This window comes from Pongo abelii, chromosome 12 (genome assembly GCF_028885655.2).
Source record: "Pongo abelii isolate AG06213 chromosome 12, NHGRI_mPonAbe1-v2.0_pri, whole genome shotgun sequence".
NCBI classification, from domain to species: domain Eukaryota; kingdom Metazoa; phylum Chordata; class Mammalia; order Primates; family Hominidae; genus Pongo; species Pongo abelii.
The window spans coordinates 57,166,113-57,183,377 of record NC_071997.2 but is presented as its reverse complement, the minus strand read 5'-3'; the positions used below and the strand labels follow the sequence as shown (position 1 = coordinate 57,183,377).

At 35.4% G+C, this 17,265-nt stretch overlaps 1 protein-coding gene across 1 annotated transcript in view; it reads right to left on the bottom strand.

Moving 5' to 3' along the window:
- Nucleotides 1-946: 946 nt before the first annotated feature.
- The window catches only part of TACR1 (tachykinin receptor 1), a 95,974-nt gene continuing 79,655 nt past the window's right edge, over nucleotides 947-17,265 (bottom strand). Inside the window, exons 2-4 of the mRNA XM_054546711.2 lie at nucleotides 15,638-15,832; nucleotides 4,254-4,434; nucleotides 947-1,057 (exon numbers count right to left, since the gene is read on the bottom strand). Coding sequence (XP_054402686.1) covers nucleotides 947-1,057; nucleotides 4,254-4,434; nucleotides 15,638-15,832 — 487 coding nt within the window. The remainder of the gene's footprint in view (nucleotides 1,058-4,253; nucleotides 4,435-15,637; nucleotides 15,833-17,265) is intronic.

The window sequence follows — 17,265 nt, the reverse complement described above, 5'->3', positions numbered from 1 at the left end:
AGAAAAGGGAATACTTGTGCATGGTTGATGGGAATGTAGAATATTACAGCCATTGTGGAAAACCATATGGAAGTTCCTAAAAAAATTAAAAATAGAAATATCATATGGTTCAGCAAACCTACTTGTGGGTATATATCTGAAAGAAATGAAATCAGTATGTTGACAAGATATTTGCACTTCCATGTTTATTGCAGCATTATTCACACAACCAAGATATAGAATCAACCTGTGTTTATCAATGGATGAATAGATAAAGAAAATGTGATAAATATACACAATGGAATATGATTCAGCTTTAAAAAAGAAGAGGATGCTGTCATGTGTGACAACATGGATGAACCTGGAGGACATTATGCTAAGTAAAATAAGCTAAGCACAGAAAGACAAATACTGCATGATCTCATTGACATGTGGACTCTAAAACAGTTGAATTCATAAAAACAGGGAGTAGAATGGTAGTTTCTAGGGGCTGGAGGTGGAGGGGAATGGAGATGTTGGTCAAAGGACACAAAGTGTCAGTTAGGATGAATAAGTTGCAGTGATCTATTGTACAACATAGTGACTATAGTTAATAATAATGCACCGTACACTTGAAAATTGCTAAGAGAGTAGGTCTTAAATGTTCTCACCATGAAAGAAATGATAAGTACTGAAGTTATAAATATTTTAATCAGCTTGGTTTAATCATTTCCCAATGTATGAAAACATCATATTGTATACCACAAATGCACATACTTTTTATGAGTCAAATATACTTCAATAAAGCTGAAAAAAGATTAACATCAATAGTAATCAGTCATATTGATAGCATATATCCTCTAATGAGGTGACAAGAATGGAACTCTACCTCTATGTTTTGTTTTCCTAAAACATATTACCCCTGTGTAATCATGAAAAAAATGTCAAAAAATTCCAGCTGAGGGATCTGCCACAAAAAACCTGATTACTATGCCTTGAAACTATCAAAGACATCACAAACAAGGAAAGTCTGAGAAACTGTCACAACCAAGAGAAGCCTAAAGAGACATGAATGTAATGTGGCGTCCTGGATGGGATGCTGGAACAGGAAAAAGACACTAAAGAAAAACTGGGAAAATCTGAATGAAGTGTGGATTTTAGTTATGAATTATTTATAAATATTAAGTTTATTAATTGTGAAAAATGTACTATAATAATCAGATGTTAATACTGAGAAAAACTGTGTGTGGAGTATCTGGAAATTTTTTGTACTATCTTTGCAACTTTTCTGTAAATCTAAAACTGTTCTAAAATATAACTTTATTAAAAATGGCAATGATAAACTCATTGAAAGTTAACATAAATAATACATGAATTAAAAATTATTCTATTTATTTCAAAAAAATTATTAAAGAGAGGGGCATTGTTTTGCATTTTTGCAAATCCCTTTAATATCTAGGTTGATAGACATCTGGATTCTTATGTCTGCTTCTATATTCAGTGTGTTGTGATATCAGAAATCATGGAACCTCTGAAAAACTCTACTGTAGACTCATGAAAGAATGAGTATGAAGAAGGTAAATAATGTCTTCCTGTCTTTATATAAGTAATTTTAACCTCATATACCTCTTAAATGTATCGCAGGAGTTTTGTCACTACACTTTGAGAATGCTGACTTATATTATAGAACACACAGGTTATAAACCCCAGGATATTAACAGAAAAACTGGCAAGGGAATATGAGAATAGAAAGTGACAAATTTCCTTTTCCTATAAATGGAAGTAAAAAATGAATACTGTTATTAAAATTATGTCAATAGTTGTCAATATAATGCCAAGTGACATTATAAATATTATAAATGTTAATAGCTGTGGAAGTAAGGAACATTTTAAAAAAAACTTTAAGAAAACTATTTATATAATGAAATAAAACATATGTATCTTTGAATTACCAAAAATTATAGTCAACAAAACCATCTATAAAGGAAAAATAGAAAAAAGAGGAAACAAAAACCAGAAAGTATTAAACCAAATGATGAAAGAAGACCAACTATAATAATATATACAGATAAAGACAATGAGTGTGGAAATGTTCAACTAGCCTATTAAAAGAAAAAAGAATCTTAAGTTATGAACCAATATCAAAATATACTGTATGTAAGAGGAATTCTCACAACAAAATGATAGAGGAAAACTAAATATGTGGAAAAAACTAAAACAAAATGATGAAAAAGTATAAGTAAACAAATCAGAGGTGTTGCTATTAATACTACAGGAAGTAGTGTTAATGGCAAAAAAGCGCTAAATAGAGATATAAATATACTTTCTGTTACTAAAAGTATAATCTGTAGTGAAAACAAACATATCTTCAGCACATGTAAGGCAAAGCTTTTAAAAATATAAAGAGAATTTAGCAGAAGAACAATTACAATGAAAGATTTTAAGGTATCACTCTCACTCTATGATTGGATAAGTTATCAAAAATTCATAACAGCAACAATTTGAATAAAACAATAAGATGATTCACTAAGCAACTTTGAATCCTCATCTGTCTCCATATTTCAGGCCATAAGAAGCATTCTAATAAGTCCCAAAAGGTAACCTTTGGTATATGCCATAGTCTGTTTCGCATAAGAAGGGAAGGAAAGAGGGAATGGAGGCAAGGATCAAAGAAGGAAGGGGGAAGGGAGGAAGCAAGGAAAGAAGAAAGGAAGGAAGAAAGGAAGCAGAAAAGAAAGAAAGAAAACTTGAAATACCTTGGACTTAAAATTTTTCTAAATATCTATCGAGTCAATAAAAAAATTTATGTAGTGGTAGATTGTTTAAAAAGCAAAGAATACGAGAGCACTATATATCAGTGTTTATGGAATGGAGACAAAATGAATTTTATTGGTAGATGTTTTCACTATTTGACAAGTGAAAATAAATAAACTGAGTATTAAAATAAAAAATCCAGAAAATGTGCATTTAAATGAACGTAGGTGGGGGAGAAAAATAAAAATAAAAGATACATTAAAGAATGAAAGGCAATAGAACTGGTAAATAAACTATTTTGGCAAGTATTTTGGAATAAAAATAGAGGAAGTAGAAATTAAAAATGTGAAAAGATGATGTATAATTGTATGTTATTGAATTAAAAAGTCACTATGAAATAGATTTTTTTCTTAAAAACATAAATTAACAAATTGAAAAAGCAGAAAAACTAAAAGTGGCAGTGATGAAATAAAATGTAATATAGAGTTTCTTTCATAAAGGGCTCAAGGGTGAGCTGGTTTTACGGGTAAGTTCCTTTGCTAATTCCAATGCTATTTTGGAAAACAAAGACAGTTTTTAAAAGCATCCCTAACCTTGATGCCAAAATCTGATGAAGACAGCACACAGAAAACCAAACAAATATTACTTTTTGATGTTGATATAAAAATCCTATGTAACAAAACTAGTCAGTATATCAAAAGCATAACTTACCATGACCAACTAATAAGAGACATAGGGAATAGAATTAAAATGATTTGCATACATGGGGTACATTGAAAATATGCTTTTCTCAAAAGATGCTGATATATTTTTACAAAACTGTCATACTAGGAATAGTATAATGCTTGTTAAAATAATAAAATGTGTGACTATTGATAAACAGTCTTCTCAGCAGTTCATTGAACATTGAACTTAATTGTGAAACCAGTAACCCAAAACCTACTTAATGGTAAAGTATTGTAGGTGTTTCCAGAAAAGTAAGAAAGTTAACAAAATTGTTATTACTTAATACTGTGAGAGTTACCGTCATTACAATACAACATGAAGCAGAAATAAGAGGCATAACCACTAGAAAGATGGAGACAAAATCATTATTTATAGATATGATTGTATTCCTAGAAAAAAACAGCTTAATCATTATTAGAATCAATAAATTGGCTAGATAAAAGATAAGCTCACAAAACTAAGTTACTTTGATATATCACCAGTTGGAAAATATAAAATAAATCATTTCAAAATTTGTACATAATACTCAAATTTAAGCTCCATGTAGTTAATTCCTTTTCCCTCTGAAATGGTTCCTGAGATTATCAAAGGAATGTAAAAATTCGTCTCAGCTCTGGAAACAAGTGCAGGAGGTCACCCACTGGCTAGAGTAAATTTCTTCAGTTACTGAGCAGCTGAGACCAAATTGAAGGAGGATCTGGGCAGCTGCAGGAAGAACAACCTGTTTGGGAAAACAATTGTAAGGAACTTGCTGCAGTGCTGAAGGCTGCAAGGTGGAGCTGAGGAAGGGCTTGAGAGAAGCGGTGAGGTCAAACCTTGAACCTTCTGTCATCTTTGGGATGTGCAGTCGGCATCGGGGTAAGAAACTGACAGCTCGCAGGCCAATGTGCACTTCCCATTGGCTTGAACATCTGGAGACACGAACTGTAATGACTAATGAGGGAGAGGGCAGGGCTCTGAATATCCTCAGGCTGCTCCTGTACAGTGTTGAAGCAGCTGGGAAGGGCAGAACCACAGCAAAGCCACATGTACTCCTTTTTAAATCTGGAATTGAAAGACTTGAGTAGAGACTGCTTTAATTTGGAATCTATTTTAACTCTCCATACCGGACTACAGTTATTAGAATGAACAAAAAGAGAAAATGGTTGGATGTTTGCTGAAGCTAATGTGGGAAGAAAAGTAAATGTCTCTTTGTGAGATATCTTACTTCAAGAAACAGGTGGAAATTCAAAGTAATTCCATATTTGTTTTTAAATGAGATTTGAGAGGCTGTTGCACCTATGAGAAGGGCAGAAAATACTTCTTTCAAATGAAAACATGATTACAGAATTAAAAATGCTGTTGCACTTATGAAAAGGGCAGAAAATACTGCTTTCAAATAAAAACAGGATTACAACATTAAAAATGCAGAGGAAGCCGTGAAGAGCAGATAATCTCTTCATCTTACAGTTTCATCAGAAATGCCTAAGAATTCACCCAGAAACTATAAAATGATGAAAGAAATAATCAAGTTAGTAAAATAGTAAGGGACATGGAAAGTACACAATTTATGTGTAGCAGTAACTCTGAAAGGAGAGCAGAAAAGAGGGCAGGCCATTAAAAAACGTGTTTTTAAAGGAGAATTTCCCTGAACTAGAGATCTGACTTTAGATTAAAAGATCTCAGCAATGACAGAAAATGACAAAATCCTCTACATATACACGTCTTCTGGTGTGGCTTTTGAAAATACAATACGAAATGAAAAATCTTAAATGTATGCAGGCAGAAATCACAAATTATGTAAAATGGGAAAAAAATCAGATGGTATCAGATTTCTTCACTTAAGTAAATATTGGAAGACCATGGAACAGTGTCTTAAGAATTCAGAGAGAAAATGATTGTGGTCTATTTTTCATACATTCATTTTATTTCATCTTTTTATTTCTTGGTGATTTTTTTCAAGTGATAATATTTTTATTCTAGAAGTAGATGTCTCAAAAATTTCACATTACTTAATTTAAAAATGCCGTCAAGGCAATAATTTATTTTCAGTATAGATGAATTATTTTAAATTGCAGAAAAGCTAAAGTAAAAATTTTAGATGACCTATAATTCCACATCAAAGGCAAAAACATTGCATATTAAATTTTGCTGCATAATTTTCCAGACTTTTTACCTATAATCCATAAGTGCATGAATACACTTTATAAAACATACAAGGGGCACTAACTGCACATATTAGCTTGAAGCCTGCTTTATTTACTGATTATAATATTATGATAAATAATATGATCACAATATATGATCAGTATTAATATTTTCACATTAATTAATGTGCTTGTATAATGCCATTTTAACAGCTGTATAGTTTTTTGTATGAATGATCCATCATTTCTTTAATCAATCTTTACGATTTGATATTTGTTTCTAATTTTACAGCTCTATAAACAATGCTGACATAAAATCTTACATAATATAATTGCTGTTAAGACTTTCTAAGAATGTAATTGCTGATTCAAATCAACTATACATTTGAAAACTTTGACAGATATTGTCAAACTATGCTCCTGAAAACAGCTCCCACCTTCCCCATAACCTCATTGATACTTAACATTTTCATTAAGTTTAACATGTGCCACTGAAATAAAGGAAAAATTGTATACATTATTTGGAATATAATTTTTCATATTCTTTTATGAGCTGTAGTTTTTTGAGGGTTGCTTTACTCTTGTTGATAAGCTGGAGTCCTCTATGTTAGTTTTTCTCATATATTATAATTTTTTTCTCTTTTTGTCACATGCAGAAGTTCTTCATGGAGTTTCCTGATATATAGAATTTAACAAACACATCTATAACTATATCAGTATATGTTTATCTACTTAAATATGCAAACCAGCAATCTTTCATTTTGGCTTCTGCCTTGAGGGTTATGCTTTGAAAGCCTCTACTCCATCCCAATTTATTTGGAATTTATATTGGTTTTAAGTTGTGAGAAAGGAATCCAGTTTTATGGTTAGTCCAGAGTTTCTCCAGAATATGTTTTATGGATAATACTTCTGTGTGATGTTTACAGGATTAATCAAAAGAAGGATTCCACAATCAAATAAGTTTGAGAAGCACAAGGTTTAAGCAAAACCACTGGATTTCTTCACTGCAATACTTACTAGGATGGAGACTAGTCTTTGTAATAGAATTTGAAGTGGCAAAACATTAGACACAATGCAAATATATGTCAATATCATACTGGATAAGTAAATTATGGTTTCTCCATATAAAGAATACTATGCAGCTGTAAAGAAAAGATGTGAGAATGCTTGCAATACTGATGGGAAAGGATATCCAAGATTGTTAACAGAAAAAGTCAGAATAGGGTATACTGTATATTATATTGTCCATTAAGAAAGGAGACAGTAAGAATATGTGCTTACACTTTCTTAGATGGCATAAAGAAATGTTAGAAGGTTCATTAGAAACCAGGAATGGTGATTATCCATAAAGTGGTAGGGGTAGAAAGAGGGCGAGTATGTGAGAGAGAGAGAGAGAAAGCTTTTCCTAATTACATTTTTACACTTCCTGATTTTTAAACCACACAAATATAGTATGTATACATTTTTTAAAAAAAATTTAAAAAGGAAACCCTCTCAAAGGCTCCAATATGCTATTATATATTGTGACTCTCCAAGTTGTGGGCAGCGGTAGAATAGAGAGTAATCTACAAACTCATTCAAGTAGAAAATCCTAGAATTTTAGGTTATTCAGGTTTCCAAAAATAGTAATGGAATAATCCTTACAAATTTGACATGCTATCTTTAGCATATACTAAACACAACATTTTATACGTTTGAGTTTTTGTGTGTGCATGTGTAATTTCTAGTCTGCTTCTATTAAATGATTCTACCCCTAGTACTGAGTATTTTGATATCTCAAATGGCAAGTCATTTATTATCATTCTCTTAAAAGTTATTTTGCTGATATCAAAATTAATTCTTCTTGTTTATTATTTTCTTGAATGAGTTTTGTCCATTAACTCTTTAAGATGATTCACTTTATCAAACTGCCTAAACATACTCTTAGGAATAGTTTGAGAAGAGCTGATATCCTTAGGAATTATATAAAGAATAGAAGGGAAACTGTTTTCTATATATCCTTAAACACTTTCTGTGTTTTGAATCATGTGGAATGTAGTTCTTAAATATTTTCGTATACCATCCAGTAAAGTCTAAATTAGCATGATATTATTCATTTTCCTCACATAAATTCTGGCTATTTCTTAATTATTCTAAGGGTTTTCACTTTTGTTTTGAAAAGGAAATCCATTTTTCATTTTATTTTGTCAAGGATTATTGCTGAATAATTATTGCTGAAATGAGCTACTTTTTTCTTCAACACTTACTACATTTTAACAAATTTAATTTTGGCATTTCTTGAGACAAATATATGATGCTCGCCTTTAACAAATTAATTTGAAGAAATATAATAACAGATTTCCTGATAATTTATTTGCTGGTATTATTTGCTGGAAAAAGTCATGCTCAAAAACATAACATTGCTGTTTCAATATAATTTTTATTTTTTTGGTGAATGTTTTAATTGGGATGTTTGCATCTATATTTGTAAATGGAGTTGGTCTGAAGGTTTGTTTTTGGAGTTGTCTTTGTTAGCTTTCTATATTTAGGTTTTACCAAATCTCCATAATAACTGAGCAAGATTTCCATATTGTTCTGTACTCTTGAAGAGCTTATAAGAGCATTTGAAAGATTTTTCCCTGCACAGATTTTGATCCCAGGGCCTTTTGTAAATGTAATTTTTGAACAGTAGTTTCATTCCCCTTTACCTCCAAGCTGTATCAATTTGATAATTTATGGTTTTGTGGAAAATCATCCATTTAATCTTATTGTGAATTATGCTCTCTGGCCTCTGTGCTTTCTCTTTCTCCATCTGAGGGCAGCTGCCTCCAGAAGTTGATGGCAGCACCCCAAAGGAGTCCTAAATTGGGTGGACCCATCTTTCTCAAGGCTTCAAGGCTCACACTTTCACCTCCTAATTAGAAGCTACCGGTATGTAGAGGCCGTAATAGCCCTTGGTGGCTGCCTCCTGTTTGGCTCTATCTGCACAATGTCAACCAGAAATGTAGTAAAATTTCTGGCATTTGTGTGGCAACCTTCCTAGTTTCTGCAGTAACGTTGGCTTTCCTCCTTTCTTCTTCTTCCTCTTTTTTTTTTTTTTTTTTGCTTTGTTCACTCTGATTTCTGTCTGGGAGTCAAGGTTAAGGGCATGTTTTTATGCTAGCATGTTCCCCTGCAGTGTCAATGCACTTTTCCCTCTCAGTTTAATTGCTTTTCATCAACCAAAGCGATAATACTAGGGGCTCTGGGTTGTATTTATAAGTGTAGTGGGTGTCAGGGGAATAGATTAATCACAACAGCTAGCACAAACAATCAATCCTGGAAACACAAATATGTTGACACCCCTTTGGCCAAGGCCTAGAGCAGCTTGCCAAAGGATCCACATTTTTTTTTAATTTGTAAAATAATCAAGAAGATGGAAAATTTGAGAAGTAGTGCTGTAGGTATATTTTTAAATATTCCTCTCTTACTCCCTGTTAATGAGGTGATTTTCAATTTTTATTATTGTGAACGAAAGTAAAGAATACATATAGATATAAAAATTTAGGCTGATTTTTGATAATGAATCATAACATACAAAAGATGAAGTGCTGTAAATAATGACAATGACATATTTTTGTAGTCTGCTGTTACAGTTGGTACCTGTAGAGAATTATATTAGAGCTAACATATTCATATTCACTCACATTTCCACAAAATATCCAGTTTATTAAATGAACGATTCTGTTTTCTAACATAGCCTCCTCTCCCACTGTTATTGGTAATATTTAGAATTCAGAATAGGAATGTCTTACTTCTTGCTAAAACTCTACCATAAAATTATGTACATAGAAATTTAATTATCAGAAAATGACATATGACCAATATTAATAAATGACTCAGGGAAGCAGAAATTCCCAGCTTGTCTAAATCTCATTTTTTTGGATGTCTTTTTCATTTTTCATCCTCATTACAGATTTTTTTCTTGGCCTTGGTTGTGGGTTCTCTGATGAAGAAATGTTGGCTCATTCATCTTCCTTGTCCTCAGGGGGCATTGCCCTAATACCTTCTGAGACCATTGCCACCCTACAGCTCACATAACAACTACAAGAGTGGGCTTAGTTCTGATTAACTTTGAAACCTACTGCATGCTCCTCATAGTTTTTATAGAAAAAAAGAAAGGGTCAATGCATTTTGCAAAGCCAAATTTTTCTTCTTTATACATTCACCTTTCTTTCTCTGTGCTTTCTTCTCCAATGGGAAGAGTCACCTTTGATTACATGTAAAATCTTTATCACCTGTCAGTCATCTCCACCTTTCTAGAACTTCCTGTGTAGTGTCATAGTTTTGCCAGAGCAGCCATGCTAAACTGCTGGGTTGTTAATTATTGCAGGACTTAATTACAAATTATGATAATATTATATTAATGATGAGCCTAACTCCCCATTTTCTTGAATGTTATAATGTTAGCATAATTATCTATAACTGTGAATTGTAAACACAGACAGGGAATGGCAGATAAAACTGAACCAGTTCCCCCAGAGATCTAGGAATATAGCTAGAAGCAGCTAACTTTGAAGCTGGTGGTTTATCTTACTAGTTAGTTAAGAGAAACCACTGAAGTAATAAATTTTCAAAGGAGGGGATTTGTTAACATATGCGTGTGTGTGTGTCTTCACATCATGTCATAGAAACAATTTTAATAACATAGAAATTGTTTATGATATGGTAAATGAAATAAGCAGATTATAAAATATATATATACAAATGACTATTAAATTATAAAAAGATGTTCGTCCCCACTCCTAAAAGGGAAATGAGCATTTTAACTATGAGATCCCATTCTCATTTTTTTTCCCCCATCAGATGGGTAAAAATCTAAAAGCTTGATGATATACTTTGCTGGTGAGGCTGTGGAGAAACAGGAACTCTCACACGTTGCAGGTGAGAATGTAAATTAGTACAATCTTGTATGGAGGGCAAATATCAAAATTAAGATGATATAGTCTATTTTTGAGATTTTATGCTGTAGGTGTTCTTGCATGATATATATAAATGTTATTCATGGTGGCACTCTGTAATAGCAAACCGTTGAAGACAATCTAAAGTCCACCAATAAATGATTGGTTAAATAATAGCATACATTAAAAAAGTGGAATACTAAGAAAAGAATAGAGAAGGGGTCGGGCGCCGTGGCTCACGCCTGTAATCCCAGCACTTTGGGAGGCTGAGGTGGGCAGATCACAAGGTCAGGAGATCAAGACCATCCTGGCTAACACGGTGAAACCCCGTCTCTGCTAAAAATACAAAAAAATTAGCCGGGCGTGGTGGCGGGTGCCTGTAGTCCCAGCTAATCAGGAGGCTGAGGCAGGAGAATGGCGTGAACCCAGGAGGTGGAGCTTGCAGTGAGCCGAGATGGCGCCACTGCACTCCAGCCTGGGTGACAGAGCGAGACTCCGTCCCCCCGCCCAAAAAAAAAGAAAAAAAAAGAGAAGCTCTTTATGAAAAATATGGAAATATCTCTAAGACATACTGAGTTTAAAAAAACAAGGTGCTTAACAGTGTGCATAATAGGCTATGTTTTGTGTGATAAAGAGGGAAACAATCTATATTTGTGTTGACTTGTACTTATATAAGGCACTTTAAATTTTTATAAGACACCACATTTTTTTTCTTCTTCTTTGAGACAGGGTTTCACTCAGTCACCCAGGCTGGAGTGCAGTGGAGTGACCTCAGCTCCCTGCAACCTCTGCCTTCCAGGCTCAAGTGATCCTCCCACCTCAGCCTCCCAAGTATCTGGGACCACGGGTGAACTTGCCACCACGCAGAGCTAATTTATTTGTAGAGACGGGGTTTCACCATGTTGCCCAGGCTGGTCTTAAACTCCTGAGCTTAAGCGATCCACCTGCCTGGGCCTCCCAAAGTGCTGGCATAACAGGCATGAGCCACTGCAGTGGGCTGCACAATTTTTTTTTTCCATTCTAGTGATGATGGATATTTGAAACATCTCCAGTTTGGGGGGTATTAAGAGCAATGCTGATGGGAACATTATGTTTGATGTAATTGAGTGCATATGTGCATGGGTTTTTTTTTAGGGTAATTACCTGCAAGTGAAATTTCTGAGTTATAGGGTATGCATCGCTTCTTCTTTTCTAGACACTATAACAGTATTTTCTGGGCTGGGCACGGTGGCTTATGCCTGTAATCCCAGCACTTTGGGAGGCCGAGGCCGTCGGATTACCTGAGGTCAGGAGTTCAAGACCAACCTGGCCAACGTGGTGAAACCCTGTCTCTACTAAAAATACAAAAAATTAGCTGGGCGTGGTGATGGGCGCCTGTAATCCCTGCTACTCTGGAGGCTGAGGCAGGAGAATCGCTTGAACCCAGGAGGTGGAGGTTCCACTGAGCTGAGATAGTGCCATTGCACTCCAGCCTGGGAAACAAGAGTAAAACTCCGTCTCAAAAAAAAAAAAAAAGTATTTTCCAATGTAATTATCAATTTATACTTCTTCTAGCAGTTGACAAATGTTCTTATTGCTCAGTTTGAAACACTTAGTTTTGTCAGATTTCTTAATATTTTCTAGTTTGATGGCTGTGTAGTAAGATCTCATTATCGCTTTAATTTGCATTTCACTGGTAACAAATGAAGTTGTGTGCCTCCTCATAATATTTATTGGCTTTGTGGATTGTGTGTGTGTGTGTGTGTGTGAAGCCCATGTTCAAAACCTTTCCCCATTCTTTTATTGGATTTCCTGTCTTTAACAGTGCTTAATTTAATTGATGTTTTAGTAAACGTTAGTTTAACTGTATTCACAAATGTTAGTAAAGAGTTCGAATGAATGATCATGGTTGAAGGTCCTCCATATAGCCAGAAGGCAGATGCAGCAACCTGAGATTTTTCACAAAACATTTTATGTAATTAGCTTACACAAATTATTCATCAATTAAATTGGGTCTAAGCATCTGCCCATCACACTGTCTGCTGCCAGTCATCTTCCAGTGAACCCAGATTAATGAATGATGCTAACGTTGGTAGTTAACATTCACTAGACCCTTACCCCTATGCAGGGCACTAGGCTGAGGACTTCACGTAGGTTATTTTTACTTACATCTCTCAATGTTTCTTTGTGGAATGTACAGCTGCTCCTCGACTTACAATAGGGTTAGATCCAGATAAACCCATCATAAATTGAAAATATTTTAAGTTGAAAATGCACTTACCACACCTAACCTACCAAACATCATAGTTTAGCCCAGCCTACCTTACATGTGCTCAGAACACTTACATTAGCCTACAGTTGGGCAAAATCATCTAACACAGAGCCTATTTTATAATAAAGTGTTGACTATCTCACTTTATTTATTGAAAATTATACTGAAAATGAAAAACAGAGTGGTTGTATGAATACTCAAATTACAGTTTATACCGAATGCGTATCACTTTCCCACCATTATAAAGTTGAAAAATTGCAAGTTGAACCTTCGCAAATGGGGGATGTCTGTACTATTAGGCTCAGAGCCTTAAATTACTTGACCATTATGACTCAGCTAGAGAGTGATGGGACTGGGAGCTGATTGCTCATCTAACTCCAGAGCACACACTCTTCTAATTATTATACTGCCTCAAAACAAGTTTCCATCTAGATTCAAATTTGGGATTGTTGTGTACTGTGAAAGTGGCAATCATTTCTTCTAAAAGAAGATAATATAATTAATTAGTTTGTTAGACATGGTAAAATTGAAATTGTCTAGAAAAATATTATAATGTATTATGAAGGATACTGACAAAAAGAAAATAGGTTTGAATAAAGCTATGCTATGCACTTATGTTTCCATCACTGTCATTAAGTGAATGACAAATATACTATTTTGATTTACTATTGTATCAATAAACATGTTACACTTCATGAATAGATAACGTTAGATGCTCTTAAGCCAAGCTTATTTTTTAGGTTAAAATGATGAAATAAACAACAATGACAAACATAACTGTACATCCAGTAGCAGCTACCCTAAATTCTCAAAGCAAGGAAATAAGAAAATCCAACACATCATGTTGAGTCTCAAAGAGATTTTCTAGTCATTCATAAGCATAAAACACCAAAATGTTCAAAATTAAGACCCCCCCAAAATATTATTCTTTTTTGGAAAAGATCCCAGAGATCTGTAGGAAAATTAGTCTTTATTTCCAAGTTAAACTTTGAATTTGTTGTAAGATTAAAGAACTGTGAGTATTTTGAAACAAAAGTTGTAGAAAGTGATCAGATTTTGAAAAGACCATGAAAACTAAGAGCTGAGCTACAGCCCACGGAAACGATGGGAGATATTTCTGAAAGTTTATATAACGAGCTTTAATTTGGAGATCTTTTTTTTTTCCCTTTTGAGGAAACCTTCTGGCTTGAACATGTTCACAGGTTATGTATGGCTTGTAAAGCTGTGTTCTTTCTCCCTCTGGGAACTTGCTCAGGCTTGTAGTTTCATTTGAAAGAATAATTTTCGATATTTCCTAGGCTGAGCATTAATCCCTCCATTGCTTGATCGATTAAATCCCACTGTCTGTGTCTGGAAGGCGATGTCTGAGCTTTATGTATTGCTTTCTGGCAAGCTGCATTTCCATGCTCATGGAACAGATGCAGCAGGGTAACTGTGTGCAACAGGCTTTCAGCCCTCAAAGCTTGGGGGAAATGACAGGTATGGTGTCTCATTTTAACTTAAGTTTAAAGGTCTCATAATTATACTGCTATCTGATGAATTTGGTTCACACCTTTTGTATGGCATTTAACAGCTTATAAGGTGAGAATACATTATCTCTTTTGATCCTCACAAGAATTGTTTATAGGAAATAGAGCTCTATTATCTCTCATTTTAATAACGAGGAGAGGCTGTGACCCTTGCCCAGGGTCACATGGCCAGTAACTGGCAATCTTGTAATTAAAATTCAGATCTTTTGATTCTAACACCAGTGTTCTTTTATGATTCACATAAAAAACCTGAGATTGCAGAATTATAGAGGGCTTTCAAAAAGATCCACATTATCCATGTGCTCTGAGTCCAGAAAACTAACTGTAATATAAATGTCACATTGTGGCTCACTTGAGCAGAACAAAACAAAGAATATGCCATGTCAGTGTTGCTTCAAGGATAAGAAGTCTTGGAGAAAATTGCTGGGATACTTCGACAAACCCTAAATGTGATCAGGCAGGCCCCTAGAAGATAAGTATGTCTGCCCTGCAAGGGACCTGTAACTCATAAGGTCTCAATGCCTGGCCTGACCTTCCCATATGTTTCACCTGCATATATTCTATTTCTCCAGCTGTAAAATCCTGGGTGTAGGTGTATTGTTTTGGTCTTCCGCAAAGGGGAATCCTTATCTCAAGATTTTCAAGTGCAAGTACCTTATTTGGGAGAAGAAACACCAGTAGGAAAAGGGAGCAGTGGTATAGGGAAGACGCAGTCGCCAATAAAGAGTACATTACCCAGGCAGCTACCCGTGGAGATTAATCCCACAGGGAAAGCTCGGACATGATGTAAAACACAAACCACAGAGACACACTCCCCTGAGGGGTGAGAGATGGGTGTTCAGATGCCAGCTCCCCTCAGGCATTGTTCTTTTGTTTTTGCAGTGCAAAGTGAAAGCAAGTTTATAAAGAAGGTAAAGGTATAAAAGGATGGCTACTCCCTAGACAGAGCAGCCCTTCAGTCATTGTTGAGAGCTACTGGGAGTGGGAGGTAATTCCCCACCTTCCCACATCCTGTGCGGGAGAGAAGAGTGGCATTCTATAGCTTAGGAAAAAGTTCCTATGCAAAGAAAGGCAGATCCCGGCAGGGTAATGTCTCTGGTAAAAGACCCGAGGGATATGGCTCTGCTATAATAGGATCTAGATCTTACACTTCAAAAATTATCTTTCAATGCTCAGAATAGTATTTGGGATAGTGTAGTCCCCTGATAACTGTGGACACATCAACCTGATATGAAGGTATATGTGAGAAATGCTTGCAGATACACATTAAATCTGTACCAACAAAAGAATATGGAAAGAAAGAAAGAACAAGAAGGGGCCAGGAAGGCACCCTGCACCATCGTTTCTTTGGCATGGGGAGTCATCTCTACTCACACTTTCTCATAAATCTTGTTAGGATGCTCTGGCCATTCGATCATGCACACGACTCTGCTGGGCATGGTCTCTGTGGTTGAGTAGTAGCCCTGGGGGAAGGCCAGCAGGAGAGCCAGGACCCAGATGACACAGATGACCACTTTGGTGGCTGTGGCTGACAGCCGGGGCTGGAGGGGATGGATGATGGCCATGTACCTGGAACAGAGAAGAAAGAACAAAGTTCTGATTTGGTCACCAAAATCTGCATCAGAGAGTCCATATTTTTCCTGCCAATAAGAAAATTCATGGAAACTGGGGACTGTTGTGGGGTGGGGGGAGGGGGGAGGGATAGCATTAGGAGATATACCTAATGCTAAATGACGAGTTAATGGGTGCAGCACACCAGCATGGCACATGTATATGTATGTAACTAACCTGCACATTGTGCACATGTACCCTAAAACTTAAAGTATAATAAAAAAAAAGAAAATTCATGGAAACCCTTTGATTCCTGATGATTTGTACAATTATTTTCCGATTCCTTTTCCATATTCTATCCTTAAGCTTTATGACATGCCATACAATGCCAACACGCATAAGAAAAGCCAGCTAGATTTTTCAGTATTTCAGAACCCATCTAGCAACATTCAAGGAGAGACATTTTCGTCATTGAAATGCTCGTGCTGGGGACAGGACAGCCAAGTACAGGTAAGTGAAATTAGAAAAATAAGAACAATGTTGTACATTTATTCAATGTAAAGACTGACTTTCATTCTTTCTAGATTAAGGGATAATGGTGATCAGAATAGTACTTTTTTCAGTCCTTATGTGATATTATAAAAGATTAGCAGTCCTACCTCGGTCCATACGATTTGAGGGGAAGTAAACATGTCTCTGTGACAAAGCATTGGTCTCTGTGACAAAACAACAGCTCCTGGAGAAATCTTCATCAATTCTTTGAGCATCTAGGAGTCAGTGTATGGCTAACTATACATACTTCATGAAGAGAAAGACGGTCTCCACCTGCTGAGGCAGACAGACTAGAGTGCACAAAGGACCAGTGCGGATGATGACACTTCATTGCAGGAAGAGGGGAGCACAGCAAATGATGACTTCATGTCTGGAGCCATTCCTCCATCTCCTCATTCCTGGGCTCTGGCACTAAACAGTGTCATCTGAATGAATGTGTCCACATGTTTGAGTTTGTGCACAGCCCCTGAGATGTTGCAGAGATTTGAAGGATAAGTATTTCATATCAGCCTTTCATATCAGCGATAAGCACATCAATTCTGCCTCTTTCATTTTAAAAGACATCTCTCTATGCATATTTTTCTTGCAAAGTTTATAGCTGTATACCTTAAAATATGCATTTTTTAAAAGAGAAGGAATGATATCTTATAGGGCCTTTGGCGTTTAAATATTATCTGACAAAACCTCAGAATCACACGTTGATTCTCTGACAGTCAGGTGTTTCTGACGTCCATGGGACAGAATGGTCAACGGAGACTTCAAAAATCTGCAAAGAGCAGCAGAGCTGTCAGCTGGCTCCACATCATTCCACATAATTCTTTTACTGTATTCTTTGGACTCCTAGGATCTCTAGACCAGAATTAGGACCAGGGTTACAAGTAAAGCAATTTTATTCAGTA